The sequence below is a fragment of the Lynx canadensis genome, chromosome B3, assembly GCF_007474595.2.
Source record: "Lynx canadensis isolate LIC74 chromosome B3, mLynCan4.pri.v2, whole genome shotgun sequence".
Taxonomy (NCBI): Eukaryota; Metazoa; Chordata; class Mammalia; order Carnivora; family Felidae; genus Lynx; species Lynx canadensis.
The window spans coordinates 62,830,291-62,847,860 of NC_044308.2; the positions used below are offsets into that span (position 1 = coordinate 62,830,291).

At 42.8% G+C, this 17,570-nt stretch overlaps 1 protein-coding gene and 1 non-coding gene across 2 annotated transcripts in view; both read right to left on the minus strand.

Annotated features, from left to right (window-relative positions):
• EIF2AK4 (eukaryotic translation initiation factor 2 alpha kinase 4) overlaps positions 1–17,570 on the minus strand; it is a 97,786-nt gene that overhangs the window by 36,525 nt on the left and 43,691 nt on the right. The window contains 9 exon segments of the mRNA XM_030318523.1: positions 1,050–1,103; positions 2,496–2,597; positions 6,017–6,096; positions 7,144–7,198; positions 9,601–9,705; positions 11,934–12,056; positions 13,957–14,040; positions 15,524–15,587; positions 16,344–16,795. Coding sequence (XP_030174383.1) covers positions 1,050–1,103; positions 2,496–2,597; positions 6,017–6,096; positions 7,144–7,198; positions 9,601–9,705; positions 11,934–12,056; positions 13,957–14,040; positions 15,524–15,587; positions 16,344–16,795 — 1,119 coding nt within the window.
• On the minus strand, positions 12,507–12,579 carry TRNAW-CCA. The gene has a single exon. It is a non-coding gene; the product is annotated as a tRNA-Trp (tRNA).

Sequence of the window (17,570 nt, forward strand, 5' to 3'; positions counted from 1 at the left end):
GAAATGAACATTTATTTATGACATCCAGAAACACAGGAAACGACTCTGTTCAAATCAATGATAATAGCTAACAAAAGCAGCAGAAACACTATGCAGTGTATTTTCTAATGGTCCTTCGCTAATGGAACAGACGAGGCAGAACGGGTTCCTCCAGCCATAAATAAATGTCCTGTTTAATACTACCAAATTACAGAACGTTAGTGTTAATATAAATAAAGGCACTTAATCCTTTTATTTGACAGGTGAGGAAAATCAAAATCTAGATAAGTGACTCGTCCAATCAGATACATAGCCAATAAGCAAGAAATCGCAAACTAATGCCATGTTCTAGCGAAGCTTCTGTTCTCAACACTAATAATTTAAATAAGCGATTTTGCCTTGATAATAAAAAAAAGTCAGGATAAACTTCCATATGCCAGGATTATCAACCAAGGAAGGCTTCGCCAAGATAAACCACCAAACACTAAGAAGAAATGCACACCAGAAGCACAATACACAGGTTCACCAATAATTACTCATTCACATTAGCTGGATGCCAAATAAGCCATGACATGAGTTACATATACACATACTCAGGTGTTTATAGTATGGAGGATAAATTATTTTACTTTAAAATACTATCATCATCAGACTGTCGAGTCTTCTCCTTTACAATCTGAGCTACTTTAACTACAAAACTGAATGAAATTATAGTTTTAAACTGTATTCTTTTCTTAAAAAGTTCCAAGCTTTCTCTAACATAATGAAATCTACAAGCTTTCTCTTTTTTTCCAACAGCTAAGCCAAGGTTCCAAACAGCACTTCAAAAGCACAATGAACCACACAAAAGAACCCTGTAGCTGGTTAATTTTCTGTGCCAGTCCTTGGCATTTTTATGGTGTATTTCGAGTCTAATAACATTTAAAGCATTTCATCTTTTGATATTTTTCGCCACGGTGTTCCCAGGGCACGAGAGAATGAGTGGCAGAACAGTACTAATTGAAAAAGAAGAAAAACAGTAATTAAAATCCTAGGGTGAAGACACAGTAATAGAAGTGTCAGAGAATTACCTGCTTTGTATGCTCTCCATCATCGAAGTCTTCTGGAAACTTAGGCGACGTGGGCTAAAAGAATATTATATTCAAACCAGTAAGTGTTTGGCAAACTGCCACAGTGAAAAAGCATTTATTCACCAGACGTAAGAAAATCGAGTATAAAAATGAAAACAAGGAAAGACTGAAGTGATACCTTCTTGAAGCCCAAGGCCCACAGTTCCAAGCACATAAATATTATTTTAACACAAATTTTACCCAAATGACAGCCAGATGATAGAAAGCACCTCATCTGAGGACAAAGTATTTTAAAATCTAATGGTTTCAGAGGAAGACAAAGTAGCTTGAAAAGAGGAAAAAGAAACCCCAAAAAACAAAACAAAAACCCAAAACAAACAAAAAAAAAACAAAACACCAAAGCACCAACACACAATAACAACAACAACAAAAACCAAAAATTAATACTTAAAACCCGTATCTCCTGAAAAGCTCCCACCTTTCTGGTAAGTAAGATTTCAATCATAGCATCAACTTGACAGCTTAGATATTCTTCAAATGAGGGAACAAACATGAACTTTGGACTAAACAAAGGCACTTCATCAAGGAAATAATCCTAGAAGAGCATTCCAAGTCAAGGCAAGGACATGGTAATCACTTTATTTACTTCCATACTTTGTGAACATCGTGGTCCATGCTGTACTGGCAATAAAAGAATTCCAGTTTTCAAAAATACCTAGAGGAATATTCTCAGTCACAGTGGATAGGATTTCAGCTCAGGAAAATAGGCGGCTCTTTGCTTTGCTCATGAACATGCAAATCTAAGCCACCCCCATTCACCCAAACCTTGATGCTCTCCACTTTGTCCTAAAGCTGTTTGTAATGGGCATCCTGGGCCTCACACGCTGTTAACATTGGTCCCTTTTAGTTTGGGCAAGAGGTGAGGCAAGGATTAATCCCAAAATCACTAAGGGAAATTTCCCTGGGGAAAAAATTCAAGTGGCTGCTATCTTCCCCAGACCCTTTTAAATTTCTGGCCATAGGGGTATTCCTGAGGCATTACTACCATGTCCTTTTGGTTAGAACCTTTCATTTCTAGAACTAAATCTCCATTATCCTTATAACTCATTTCCCACCATTGCAACTACATCAATATCATGCAAAATTTTTGGATTCTTCTTTTGTTTTAAAACCAAGAGTAAATCTCTAAGAATAATTTTTTAAAAGTAACTATGACCTAGCAATCTCTCCAAGTAGGATTTCCAAAAACAAAAAAAACTGGGGAAAGTTTCTCATGACTGGAAGTGTATAAGCAGAGGTAGATTTCCTTTTACTAGAAATATAGATTATAGTGAAACTGCCTCTTCCATGTTATAAGTACCAGAAGGGTACCCTGCATTAAATTCTGATGTCCACGCTAAGATTTGGGTTACTGGAAGTTGAGGCATTAAAACATCTGATACATACATCTCTGAGTTGGTTGAGAACAAAGATCCTTTCTGAGGCCGTGACCATGGGGTGGTAGGACATCTCAAAGAAGATAATTCCCAGGCTGAAGAGATCCACTTTCTAAGGAGTAAAAAGAACTGTATTTAGACAGCCTTGATATGAACGTGTTATTTACCAGCGAATTATACGATGAGCACTGTTAACTGGAAAAAGGTTTACTAAGGGAAAAACAAGCCACACTAGAAAAAACTTGTTTTTTTTCTAAAAAAATTATAGGTATAAAGTGCAGACAAAATACTTGCTGTGATTTCTCAATGCTTTCCTTGAAAATTCACTGAAATTGGTTTAGCGATATACACAGACATAGAAAATCACTGGCTGACCAGTGAGAGTGATCCCTAAAGAGCAAGGACAAATGAAATCTGTCCAAGGAATTTGCTTTGCTTTGCTTCCTTACCCATCATTTCAAAAGTGAAACGCAGACCAAAATCTGCAGTTGATGGCAAAGGTCAACTACTGATTGCAAAGCCATACCAATGAGGACAGAAAAATGGCGGAACAGAAAGATCATGCGACTAATTCTAATAGACTATGGAAGTGCAAGTAAAAAAGCAAAAGGGCAAGTCAGTGCACAGAGTCTCAGGTAGGGAGCTGGCAAGAGGAGGATGGAGTGTGGAAGGCAATGTGCCTGAGGCAGCCGGCAGGGGCACCCTGCCGAGAGGGAGACTGTACGTGGCAAACTGCACACAGGCACAGAAGCCACTTTCAAGGGCAACTCTTGCATGAATTTGGACTCAAGGATTAGTAGGGGAGAATCCAATTATTACTAGTGATGTCCCAAGTCTTAGAAACAAACACTGGCTGTGGCATTTCCTATACACTGTATAAAATGTATGAAATGTAGAAATGTAGAAATGTAGAAAAAGGTGAACATGCAGAAAAGCACCAAGAAAAACAGCAATCACCCCTAATGCCACTGCTCAAGGATATTTACTACTGGTCTAAGACAGGCCTGCTGGTTTTTAAACGCATCCACACACATACACACACCCCCTATAAAACTACAACCATACTATGGTTTGTAACTTTTATCCCCTTAAGATAGCAAGAATATTTTTCAACGTTATAGCATTTTTCTAGAACAGGCTTTTAAAACATGATATTAATGACATACAGTATTCAATTACACGGAAGTCCCAGAATTTATTTAACCATTTCTTTTTATTTTTTTTTAATGTTTTTATTTATTTTCGAGACAGAGAGAGACAGAGCATGAGCAGGGGAGGGGCAGAGAGAGAGGGAGACACAGAATCCGAAGCAGGCTCCAGGCTCTGAGCTGTCAGCACAGAGCCCGACGTGGAGCTTGAACTCACGGACCGTGAGACCATGACCTGAGCTGAAGTCAGACGCTTAACCGACTGAGCCACCCAGGCGCCCCTTTAACCATTTATTTTTAAACACCATTATTTTTCACTGTTCTAAATAATGCTGTGATGAACCCCTTTTACACCCATCTTTTTGCATGTCATTGTTTCCTCTGGATAGCTTTCAAAAGGGGGAGCTGCTGGGCCAAAGGGTGGATAGAGCCCCTTTAAGGATTTCATTACACCTTGCAAACTGAACTCAGAGAGGTGAGGCTAAAGGTGCCCTCACATGCCCATGTCGCATGCGCACGCACCTCCCACACCCTGGCCCTGCTGGGTATTTGGAGGCCTAACTCTATGCCACTACCCAGCGATCTCTGTCAGAATGGAAACCCAAACTTTGGTTTTACTGCAAGCCTGAAAATATGCTCTGATGTGAATGGCCTAGTCTATTTTTTGAGATTTAGCTCTACACTCTTGCCCTAAGTGACCCCATCCAGTCCCATGGCTTTCAATCCCTCTTGGGCTGATGACTCTCATATGTATACTTCTGAGTCTGACCTTTCTTCTGAACTCAAGTCCTGAGTCTTCAACAACCTACTGGAAATCTCTAACTGGATCTCTCATCAGGCATTTCCAACTCAACACTGCCCCCCAAATGGAATTTTCCTGCTGTCTCCCCCTTTGTCTTTCCCCACCTCAGTCAGCTAGCTTTCCCCCAGCTGCTGCAGCAGAAACCTGAGCACCATCTCATACCCTCCTTTTCCTGACCTAACATTCACTCTGTCAGGAAGCCTGTCAACTCCCTTCCGCAGTGTCTTACAGGAAGCACGCTTCCCATCTTTACTGCTCCCGCTCTAGTTCCAGCTAGCAGCCACCCCGCCTGACTCCTGCAAAGCTTCCAGCAACAGGTGGAGTGAACTCTCTTGCTCCAGACCCTTCACTGGCTCCCGGTGCACACTCCTATCATGGCTAAGCTGGCCCTGGATCATGTGACCCTCATCTTCCTTTCCAGCTTCACTTCATGCCTCTCTCCCCGATAGCTCACCAGGCTACAGCCGCACGGACAATCTTTGTGATTGTCCCAAACGTGCCAAGCAAGCTCTCACTCAGTTCTCTCCTTATGCATGCTATTTCTTCTGCTTACCCTTTCTCTCAGCTCCCAGCTTCTTGTGGGTTGTCCCTTATCCTAAAAGCCATCCCCTTGGGGAAGCCTTCTATGGTCAGTTTATCTAAAGATGATGCTCCCTATTGTACTCTGGTCACTGGAGTTCATTTCTTTTCTTTACAATTTGTGATTCTTTCCTTTATTTTTTACTTGTTTATTGTCTATTTCATCCCCAAAGGATAAGCTCCCCAAGGGCTGGAATAAGACACCCGTCTTATTAGTCAACTGTACTGTTCCCTGCGTTCCTGGAGCCTAGCCTAGGACCAGGTTAGTGCAAATCCTCTTTGGATAGATGGACTGTAAGGTCCTTGGCAGCAACAGCCAGTTTCAGTTACTGTTCGGGGGCACCACGTGCGCTATGTGGAATAGTCACCTCAATTGGCATGTGGACACATAGCAAGGAAATGAATGTTCCTGAACATCTCAGCTGGTAACTAAACCCCAAATACTGTGATCTTGATGTTCTTACTAATGGGGTGTCTGGGTGGCTCAGTGGTAGCGTCCGACCTTGGCTCAGGTTATGATCTCACAGTTCATGAATTCAAGCCCCACGTCGCGGTCTGTGCTGACAGCTCAGAGCCTAGAGCCTGCTTCGGATTCTGTGCCTTCCTCTCTCTCTCTGCTCCCCCTCACCCCTCTCACACTGTCTCTGTCTCTCAAAAAATGAATAAATGTTAAAAAAAATTTTTTTGGGGCGCCTGGGTGGCGCAGTCGGTTAAGCGTCCGACTTCAGCCAGGTCACGATCTCGCGGTCCGTGAGTTCGAGCCCCGCGTCGGGCTCTGGGCTGATGGCTCAGAGCCTGGAGCCTGCTTCCGATTCGGTGTCTCCCTCTCTCTCTGCCCCTCCCCCATTCATGCTCTGTCTCTCTCTGTCCCAAAAATAAATAAACGTTGAAAAAAAAAATTTTTTTTTAAAAAAAATTAAAAAAAAAATTTTTTTTTTTGATGCTCTTACTGTTATCTTACTCTTGAGACCTTTCTTTTTCCCCAGAAGGCTTCCCCTTTACCTGGTTATACGTGGGTCTGGTGCTTCCTTGGACCTCTGGGCTTACGTACAAAGCAGTGCCAACCATCCCCGTCAAATGACCTACGTGGAAGAAGGCAGAGGGAAGGCTTTCTAACGACAGGAGTAAGGCAAATTTTTATTTAAAAAAAAAAAAAAAGAAGTTTTTTAAAAGTGAAGCATGATCTGTTAACTATTCACTGTACTCGGAGGAAGAAACAGCATGCAATTCACTAAGGCATTACGTCTAAGTCATGTATGGCCACACACTGTGTTCCACACAGGAGGTCTTTGCTGTTGCACACGGGCGGTGCCAGAATGAACACCCCAGACGTCCAGGTCATGAGGTAACCTCACATTGCCATGTGGGGTCAGACAAAGCGTAACTATCTACCTGTGGGAGCCAATTACTCTAACCAAAGTTCTAATTTCTCAGAGCTCTGAAGAACAAATAACATAGTAAAAAGGGGATAAAATTAGAGCATTTTCATGATTTTGTTAATTTAATGAGTAACTGTAATTTGCTTTAGAATAAAACCTTTACAGATGAAAAACAGGTTTCAGATTAAGAAATTTTATACTGTACAGTATACGTAAAATTTTCCAAAGAGTAGATCTTATGTTGAGTGTTCTTAGAAAATTAATAATCATAACCATTATTATTATGATTATTATTATAATAAATAGAAGGAAAGGAGGGGGAGCCTGGGTAGCTCAGTTAGTTAAGTAGCTGACTTCATCTCAGGTCATGATCTCACAGTTTGTGGGTTCAAGCCCTGCATCGGGCTCTGTGCTGACAGCTCAGAGGCAGGAGCCTGCTTTGGATTCTGTGTCTCCCTCTCTCTCTGCCCCTCCCCTGCTCACGCCCTGTCTCTCTCAAGTAAATAAACATAAAAAAAATAAAAATTAAAAAACATAATAGGGCAGGAGGAAACTTGGAGGCTATGAATATATTCATGACATAGACTGAGATGATGGTTTCATGGGTATAAATGTATAACCAAACTCCTCAGGTTATATACATTATATTTGCAGTGTTTTGTATTTAAAAAAGAGAGAGAGAGAATAAGGGATAAAAAACCTTTGTAGTCTGCTTTTTAATACACTACATACACAGGCTTCTGGATTTACCTGAAGGGTCTGGCTTAATCAAGTGATCTGCTGTATCATCTTGCTTGCCATCAGCCTAAAAAATATAAGCCAGTCAAATATCACTCTTAAAATGCTTTATTATTCCACAGGAATAGCTTCTCCATTTCTAAATGAAGACTGAAAAATTATACACAGAACACAGACTAACTAGAACAATGCTTTTTCTGAGCTTTAAGTATGTTTTGTTTAGTTACCCTACTAATGCAGGACTCAGTGGAAACCCAATGAGATCAAGGAGAAGGGCACTTTGTTGTAGAATTCTTTCTTCGTGGCAGGAAGCTCCAACAGCTTACAGAAACCAATGTATTTTCACATTGCAAATGGCAAAACAGAGTCTATTTACTAGGAAAATTAAGAGTATGTTAACAACAACAAACTCACTTTCTAACTTTCCCACTGCTGTTTCCTTATCTGGGTGAATTTGTATTCTTCTTTCTTAGAGGCTGGCCACCAAATCTGTTCCACTGTCAGTGCTAGCAACAATCAGGTAGCCTCACCTTTCTCAACTGTGCCGGTGACAGCACCGTCTCACAAGTTACCCTAAATCACTGTCTTCTGGGGTCACTCCACAGGTTCCTGTCACAAGAACCACCATCCATAATAGCATCTCTGACATTAATGCCATTAAGCCTTCCCCAAGAGGGAAATGCCAGGCACTGTTCCAGGTGCTTTACCTGTATTCTCATTTTATCCCGCCAGCAACACTGAAGTCGGTATTAGCATTAGGTACATTTTATTTTTTAATTTTTTTTTTTAACGTTTTATTTATTTTTGAGACAGGGAGAGACAGAGCATGAACGGGGGAGGGTCAGAGAGAGAGGGAGACACCGAATCCGAAACAGGCTCCAGGCTCTGAGCTGTCAGCACAGAGCCTGACGTGGGGCTCGAACTCACGGACCGCGAGATCATGACCTGAGCCGAAGTCGGACGCTCAACCGACTGAGCCACCCAGGCGCCCCATTAGGTACATTTTATACAGGAGGTATTGAGAGGTTAACTAGCTAACCTGCCCAAGGTCATGCCACAAGGGACCGGCAGGGATAAGATTCTAGCCTAGGTCAGGGCCCCCAGAACCTGTGCCCTTATCTACTCACTATACTATAGCCTCCAGATATCAAGTTAAATTATTTTGCTTGGGGATCAAGATGCCATCATCTGGGCCTTCCTTGGTCTTAGCACTTCAAAATGCCCTGCTGTTGGGGCACCTGGGTGGCTCAGTGGGTTGAGTGTCTGACTTCGGTTCAGGTCAGTATCTCGCAGTCCATGAATTCGAGCCCCATGTCGGTCTCTGTGCTGACAGCTCAGAGCCTGGAGCCTGCTAAGGATTCTGTGTCTCCTTCTCTCTCTGCCTCTGCCTCACTCGTACTCTGTCTTTCTCTCTTTCAAAAGTAAATAAACATAAAAAATTTTTTTTAAATTTAAAAAGCCCCGCTGTTCTACTCAGGCCCACACCCTCACTGTCCCCTTCTGTTTCCTCCCTCTTCTCTCCTAACCTCACCTTCTGGTTTTGCTCCTATAGTTGGAAATTTTGCTCCTATGGCACCATTGATCCTGTTTTCTTTCTCTGACCACCCTGAAAATTAACTGCATGTGCTAGAGATTTTATGCCTAGCAAATTTGTCTTACTATAAGTAAAGACTCTTCCTCTGGCACTTAAGGCCTGCCAACTAGAAGAATCCCAGCTGTCCAGCATCATCACTGCTCCCGTTTGACTCATAGCTTTAACCAACCAGACAGCCTGCTGGCCTCCAATCATGTCTGTTCACCCGAGGGCCTTTGCTTACGCTGTTCTCTCTCTCTGGGATCCCCTACCTGGTCTGCCCTCAATCTCAGCCTGCTGGACTCCCACCCATCCTTTAAGGCCCATCTGAAATGTTCGTTTCTTTATACCCCCCTTCTGGGTCTTTATAACTATATCAAAATTTTCTCATGCCTTTGGTCTTATATCTCAATTTCTCTTACTACACATTATTTTAGCTTTGCATGTTAAAGAACTACTCTGTAATGTTGTGAAGAATAAAATAAATACCTTCTGAGTTACATGTTGTCTTGGACTGGCTCTTCTCATGTTTGTTGTTTGTTTTTAGCTTTGTTTCCCTAAATTAACTAAAAGCTCCTCAAGTGTAAAGCATCTAGCCTAGTGCCTGGCATGGGAGACCAAACTAGCAAACTATTTCATCAAGTATTATATGCCTTTGACCTAACTCTCATCCACAAACCAGTAATTTTATACCTCGCAAGTGGAACGTCCTCACCAAGATGTATTCACCCTTGCAAAGCCTAAAAGATCAGTGGTAGTTCACCCCTTCCGACTTGCAAAATTTCCTGAAGATTACATGGCACAGTTCAGTGAACCTCGTAACCATGAAAGTTATGAGGATAACGAAGGCATACGGGGCCATTTTTCAGGCATAGTCTAATCTGAAAAATACTCACCGTGAAGGCTAGATGGTCTGTCGCCAAACCAAAATCACCTATTTTTACATGGTCATCGGAATCCAAAAAAATGTTGACAGGCTTCAAATCCCGGTGAATCATTCCCTGATGGAAGAGAGCAAAGAATGGTTTCCCAAATACAGTTTATAGTTATACCTGTTTCCTAATTTCAAAGGCCAACCAAGCAAGTAATGAGAAGCAGATGAGGTGTTCCCCTGCAGACCACACTGGTCCAGGCCATATGGCCTCTGCACGGTCTCTCGACCGTCCTGCCAATGACCTTGCCACCCTCTCCCAGTTTACCTCCTGATGGTCCTGGATCAGATCAAATCCAAATGGTTCCACGGGGCATTCAAGGGCCCCCTCCACTAGGTTCCCAGTCTTTCTCCTTCTGGCACCCTAAAACCCTTGCTCTGGTTGGGGAGACACACACCGTTTTCATCCCGTCTCTTATTTTTCTTCACTATTTTTCCTAAGAAATTCTTGTTTTCTCCACTCATTTGAATTGTGCCAGCAGTTCCAAGCGCCAGCTCACCCATGAAGGCTTCCACAGTGATTCTAATTCAACTTGCATCCCTAGTACACACGTAAGTGCCCAATGATTATCTGTTACGTGAACTCGGCTTTCTCCCCTTCCTGACGGCATCCTCATGATGCTTATTGTTTTAGGTATGCTAATACAGGAAATAATTAGAATGTAATGAAAACACCTTATTGTATGATCGCTTCACTGTCATGTGAAGGTAAAGTGTGGCTCCTTCAGACCACAGCAAGTCCCTTTCAAGCATAGGGTTTGTCATATCCTCGTGCCTGTCTGCATTTCGAGGTGTGGCACAGTATTAGACACCCAGCAGATGATTAACAGATGCTGAACAGATTAGATGGAGAGGAGGAGAGGGCTCGGGGCACACTTCTAGGAACCCAGGTGATCTCACGGCCACAGAGTTCTAACGGCTGCCAACCTTGCAAATCGTGCCCCACAAAATCATTTATAAACTAGATGAATTACGGGCCTAGCTTTTTAGTATCAATATACTATAGTATGAACATTTTAAGTTAAAGAAAATTGAAGCAAAGGGGGAAAAAGTACCTATACTGACTGATGCATTAGATAATCCCATTTTTAAAATGTAAGCAGTGTTTCATCCTGAAGCTAGATCCGTTACCATGTGCACTGATGTGACATTCTCTAACTCTCTAAAATGACATCTTATACCATGTGGCGAGCTGTGTTTCTCAGTCTCATATCTACTCTTGCTAGGTGGCTTTCTGGTCTCTCCATGTTCCTAGGAAGGACAGCACTAAGCCATTAGAATCAAATTACTGGGCCTGTGTTAATCACACTCTTCCTTTATTTAAAAAAAAATTTTTTTTTAATGTTTATTTATTTTTGAGACAGGGAGAGACAGAGCATCAACAGGGGAGGGTCAGAGAGAGGGAGACACAGAATCTGAAACAGGCTCCAGGCTCTGAGCTGTCAGCACAGAGCCCTACGTGGGGCTCGAACTCACGGACCGCGAGATCATGACGTGAGCCGAAGTCGGCCACTTAACCGACTGAGCCACCCAGGCGCCCCACACCCTTCCTTTATTTTAAACAACTCAAGGAATCATCTTTGCTTTTGGTATGTGTTCAAATATTTCCACTTAACCCAGAGGCTGCAGAAATCTTTGTAAAACAGATAAATATTTTAGGCTTTAGGGCCATGCAGTCTCTGTCACAGCTACTCAATCCCACCCACAGTTTTAGCACAAAGATAGCTACAGGCAATGTGTAAACAAACAAGCATGGCCGTGTCCCAATAAAACTTTATTTGTAGACACCGACGTCTGAATTTCACAGAATTTTCTTGTCATGAAATACTCTTCCTCTTTCGATTTAAAAAACAATTTAAAAAAAAAAATTTAGACAGAGGGAGCGAGCGAGCAGGGGAGAGGGGCAGACAGAAAAAGAGAGAGGATCCCTAGCAGGCTCCACTCTCAGCGCAGAGCCTGACATGGGTTTGATCCCACAACCCGGGAAACATCACCTAACCCGAAATCAAGAGCCAGAGGCTCAACCAACTGAGCTACCCAGACACCCCTCTCTTTTGTTTTTTTTTACAACCCTTTAAAAATGTAAAAGCCATTCTTAGCGCACAGGCCGTATAAATGCAGGTAGAAGTGGAATTTGACCCCATAGCCACACTTTGCTGGCCCCTGTCCTAACCTTCAGTGTTTTCTTTGAACTTTCACACTTTATACCCTCTGTTTCTGTGTTTCTCCAATCTCACAGTATTTTTTTGTCATAAGTTTTACATAAAGTTTTCAGGTATGAAATGTTATAAAGTTTACTTTCTCATGGATATAAGCCAATCCATCCAGAATCTCTCGAAAAAGCCTCCAGAGTCTGATGGTATCCTGATATAGTCCCTGGTCAATGGTGTCTCGCAAAGTGCTCTTCTCACAGTACTCCATCTGGGGGCAAGAACAGACCAGGCAGCATTTGATTGTACAGGGTTTCAATTAAGGAGGACAATGGCGATTAATGTAATCTTCCATTTTAAAACTTGTGCTGTGGATTTTAAGTAGTTAAAGGAAAGGCTTGTTTTTACACTGAAAACAGAAACCAACAGTATTAAAAAACTGGGGGGAAAGAGGCATAATCATAGCACCCCAGCATAACCATTTTAGTTTTCATATTTTCGTTCACTTAAAACACATAAGACTTGTTTAAAATCTTGTGATAAATAATTTCATTATTTTTCAAATAATGAAAAAACTGAGAACTACACAAAATTTTGTTTTACAAGACTGTTTCCAAACCCCAATTTCCAAGAAAGGCTAATTAAAAATCTAATGATGTCGTTAGCCTTTCATGTTTGTACTTTTTTTTTTTTTTTAATATTTTATTTTTCAGTAATCTCTAACCCAGCGTGGGGCTCGAACTCACAACCCCAAGATCTGGAGTCACATGCTCTTCCAATTGAGCCAGCTGGGTGCCCCTATAATTTTTACTTTGAATTCATGACAATGACCTTCAAGTCTCGAGCAAAACATTACAAATATCAAAACATTCAAGATAGGGCTCTTTCTCACCCTTCCTTATATATTAATGTATCAGAAAACAAGGAAGTATCATTTAAATATCTTAGATCAACACGTAGCATTTGATTTATGAAACTAGTAAAACGAGCCTATTGGTTTCAAACCAGTGCCAGAGTTGAGATTTCTCATGAAGAAGGATTTTACTGTTTTTAAAGAGAGGAACGTGCCATTTTAGAGGACAGGAATACACTCTCATGCTCAGGTTAACCATCTACAGATTCTGATTCCTCCTCTAGTCCTCACGAGGGCCTGAGACTCCCAGACCATGATCCGACCGCACCTCCCTTATATACTTCTGACTCCTGTCTAGAGCCTAATGGCACATAGTACATACTTCAGTTAGTGGTTCGGGGGACAGATGCTTTATTATGTGTGTTGTATGGTACCTGAAAGACGTTTATGTTAGGGAATACTTAAAACCAGCTCCAACTGTAGGAAAGCAACCACCTCATTAGTCTCTTTGGAAACACTACTTCTGGCACACAGTACCGCGTCTCACACTTAAAGATCTCCCTCCTTATAGATATGACTGAAAATACTAATAATGACACATGGCCCTATTCACTTGGGGAGAGACAAGTTTTCCTCGTTGATACGTGGCTGTCCCTCTGCTGCCAGAGCTCACCAGTGGCCAGGACTCTGTCCCTCAGACACGTGAGCAGGCTTTCCTTTCAGTAAAGCCTCACTGGAACTGGTTTGCCTACGGCGCCTGTCTGCCAGAGGTTCCAGGACACTCTGCCTAAAGCCACGTTGGTGTTTCTTCCACACATGCAAGGATGTGTATGCATCACGCCTTACCTGTCCAGATTCAACTTGTTAGAGTGAAACTTCTGTCCATGCACGGTCTGGCATTTACGGAATTCAGATGGTTCTAATTACCCTAGAGACGTTACTTCTTCTATTTTTCACAAGTCTTTACCTCTTCTATCTCTCACAAGTCCTTGAGACAGCGAGACGGGGAACCAGAGGCACAGAAGGCGGAAGCAACTCGCCTGAGCTCACACAGCTGTGACTGAGGGATGCAGGAGGAGAACTCATGCAGCCTGAGTCCAGAGCCCTGCCCTGTGCCGTGTGCCGCTATGGTACAGAAAGCATGAGTTCAAGGCTAGGGGGAGGGGCGCCATGTTACAATCCTCTCCGGCCAATTAATCTTTGGCAGTGCGGGTGAGCCCTCTTCTGCCCACTGTCTTGGTCCAGCCTCCTGAAACATACCCGCCAGCAACCACTGGGAGTTGCTGTGTCACCAAGACGCACACGTGCCAGGCCCTACCTGGATATATAGGTAGTGCACAGCCTCAGTGGTCGCCGATGGCTCACTTTCATGGTAACTGTCCTTCCCATTGCAGTCTTCATCCTAATCCAAGACGAACACATGAGAACTCAAGAACGGAAGCTGAAATGGAACACGAGCATCACTGCCATCAAGTCGGTGGCACTGATTTATAGTTTGTTTGTGGGAGCATTTTTCAACATTTTTCCTTTTTATCGAAGAAAAAAAAAACCCCGACCTCTCTGTTGTGCAAACCATCAGGTTCTACTCTTGAATCATTTAAATACCCTGAGGATTATCTGCAGAAGACTGTTAATCTCTTGGAGGCTTTTACTCATCAAGTAGAATGTCCCCTGGCATGTTGTCCTCAACCAAGTAAAACCAGGATTATAAACTTGGTGCTCCCATAATACTTCAATGCATGACTAATGCTGAAACCAAAGCAGTAGATTAGGTTACTTATACTATTATTCCCAGTTAAATTTACAATTTGTAACTTTAAACCAAGAGGAGTCTAAGGTGATTTTAATTAAAAAAAGGAAGTACCTAAGAAATGTTGGCTCATGCAGTCGACCCTCCTTCACCTCAATGTAACTGCTTATCTAACAGGGCCTACATGTAGACTTCTTTATCTATACTGAACGCACCCTTATAATTCTGTTTCTATTCGTAGAGAATAAAGCCATGACACTCGACCCTTTTTTCAAACTGGTTTTTCAGACCACGATCCACATGAAGAAACAGATGTATCACACCCAGTTCGCACACTCACGAGAGCCACGGTATACAGCTTATCTTTACTAGTGTGACGCACTTCGGTGTTTTCTACTCTTCTCGATGGCATTAAAAATTAAGTAAAGCTGGTTGTGGCCCCTCAAAATTGATTTCATAACCCATTACAGGATCACGACTCTGTTAAAACACTGTTCTTGAGGACGGTGTAGGGAGAATAAAATGATCAAGATTAACTGGTCATAGAGACCAACATAACTTCACAATTACGCTATTTAATTACTTAATTCAACTGGCATCCGCAACCACATAAAGTTTCCCCAAATCTTCTAGGAAATGGTTTGCACTTAAAAACCAAAACAAAACAAGGGGCACCTGGGTGGCTCAGTCGGTTAAAAGTGTTTGACCTTTGATTTTTGTTTCAGGTTCTGATCTCCTGGTTTGTGAGACTGAGCCCCTTATCAGGATCTGCACTGAGAGCACGAAGCCTGCTTGGGATTCTCTCTCTCACCCTCTCCCTCTGCCCGCCCCTCCCTTGTGCGCAGGCACGATCTTTGTCTCTCAAAAACAAGACAAAATGAAATAAAACCAGCATGTCCATTTACTCCTCTCTTCTACAAGCGAGCATGTTTGATTATGCAGATAAATTAAGGCCTATAAATAAACACAGGAGTGGCAAATAAATTAAACAACCACATTTTTAACATTGAAAGTTTCTATATTTGCAAATCAGAGCAAGGCTTTATTATTCTATCAGAGGTTTATAATGTCAAACGTTAGTTTTCTTACAAGCCCACCCATGATAAAATGGTGTAATTTCTATTTACATATTTACCTGATTCTGACTCTTACTGTTCTCATCTTCAAAGATGATATCACTGTCAGAATCTGAAGCAGGTCTTAAAAAGAAAAATAGAGAAATACTGAAGAAATCAAATTCCCGGTTATAAATTCAACAGCTAAGAATTATGATCAACTGTATCCAACTGGATAGAATGTAATCCAACCAGGAAAGTAAAAGATGACCAGAGTGGCTTCTGAGAAGCATAAACTTCAGGATCGTAATTATTGGTTTGGTAAACCCTTTTTTAGAACTGCAGTTGGCCCCATGTCAAGACTCCAGGTTAGTTTTTCAACGTCCCAGAGTTGGAAACCCTTATCCAAAGAATGCTCTCTAGGGGCGCCTGGGTGGCTCAGTCGGTTAAGCGTCCAACTTCCTCTCGGGTCATGATCTCGAGGTTCGTGAGTTCAAGCTCCGCATCAGGCTCTGTGCTGACGGCTCAGAGCCTGGAGCCTGTTTCAGATTCTGTGTCTCCCTCTCTCTCTGACCCTCCCCCGTTCATGCTCTGTCTCTGTCTCAAAAATAAATAAACTTTAAAAAAAAAATTAAAAAAAAAAAAAAAAGAATGCTCTCTATAAACTTTCTATCAAATGTACTAAAGTGAGGTATTGGAAGGAATTCCTATTTTTCCTTCCTTCAGGGCTTGGATTTTGGAGATCTTGTGACAACAGTGGGGGAAAAACACCTTTGGACCGAATCTGGTTACTTTTTCAACATGCACACGTTTGTGTATGGAAACATGGGGATAGCCCGGGTCTCTCACTAAATCCTCTTCCCCCAGGGGTGGGCCTGGCGCCCCCGCGGATGATCTTACAGGAAGGGCTGCGAGAAGACACCGTCGTTTTCCTCCTCGTCGTCCTCTTCCTCGTCGCTGCTGGAGCCCGGGCCAGCGGTGGGGAAGCGGGCGCTGGCCGAGCGCTCCCCCGAGGTGCTCCACTCCACTGAGCTGAGGATGGGTGGTGGCGCGGTGGCCTCCACGCTGCCAGGGCCGTCCCGGCCGCTGTCCTGTGCGGTAGGCCGGGACAAACCTCGCCCGTCCCGAACCTGGGGCATCCCTGGGCTGGACTCCGAGTCCGAGGGCAGGATCCCCAGGCCCACCGGCCGCTCGTATCTCTCGATCCAGGCGTTGTAGTAGCGCACGATGTTCTCATGGTGCAGGCGTGACAGCAGGGTCACCTCGCCCTTGATCCTGCGGAAATGCCTGCTGGCCGGGTTGATGGGGATGCGCTTCACCGCGTAGCAGCAGCCGTCCAGCTTGTTCTGCACCTGCCACGAGAAGAGGGGGAGGAAGCCAGTGCAGGTCAGCAGCTCAGAGCCATGCAGAGGTGACATCTGTATGGCCTCACCAATCCCCTCCCAAGGCGAGCCCTTGGTTCTGAATGAGGACCAAAAGCTACAGTGGAGAGCCACGCATTTCAACCTCTTGAGCTGAACAAAGTCTGGACTGCCAAAAAACAGAAAACATCTCACCTCAAGTGACAGGTGTATTTAGCTTAATAATAAGAGACCTGGAGAAAATATGATCTCCATTTGAATCATTAATTTTACCAACAATCACATTCCTGCTTTCCCAGTATCACATCTGCTATCTCAATTTCTAAGAAATTGTTGAATTATGAACTATGTTCCAGATGCCTGGGTGGCTCAGTCGATTAAGCATCTGACTCTTGATTTTGGCTCAGGTCATAATCTCACAGTTTGGGAGTTCGAGCCGGGGTCTGGCTCTACGCTGACAGCATGGAGCCTCCTTGGGATTCTGTCTCTCCCTCTCTCTGCTTGCACTCATGATCTTTCTCAAAATAAATAAACTTAAAAATATATATATATGAATTATTTTCTGAAATCAGTATAAGGTTTCAGAATTTTAGCTTCTCTCCAAGTTTTGTTTTTTTTTTTTTAACAAAGTCACTAAACACCAACTCAACTCCAAAAATGTTAAGTTGAACGCAGATTCTAATTCTCAACTTACAAAGCTGTGTAAAATTGGGCAAAGGACTTAATTTCCTCAAAACTCAATTTTCTCATCTATAAAATGGTACAT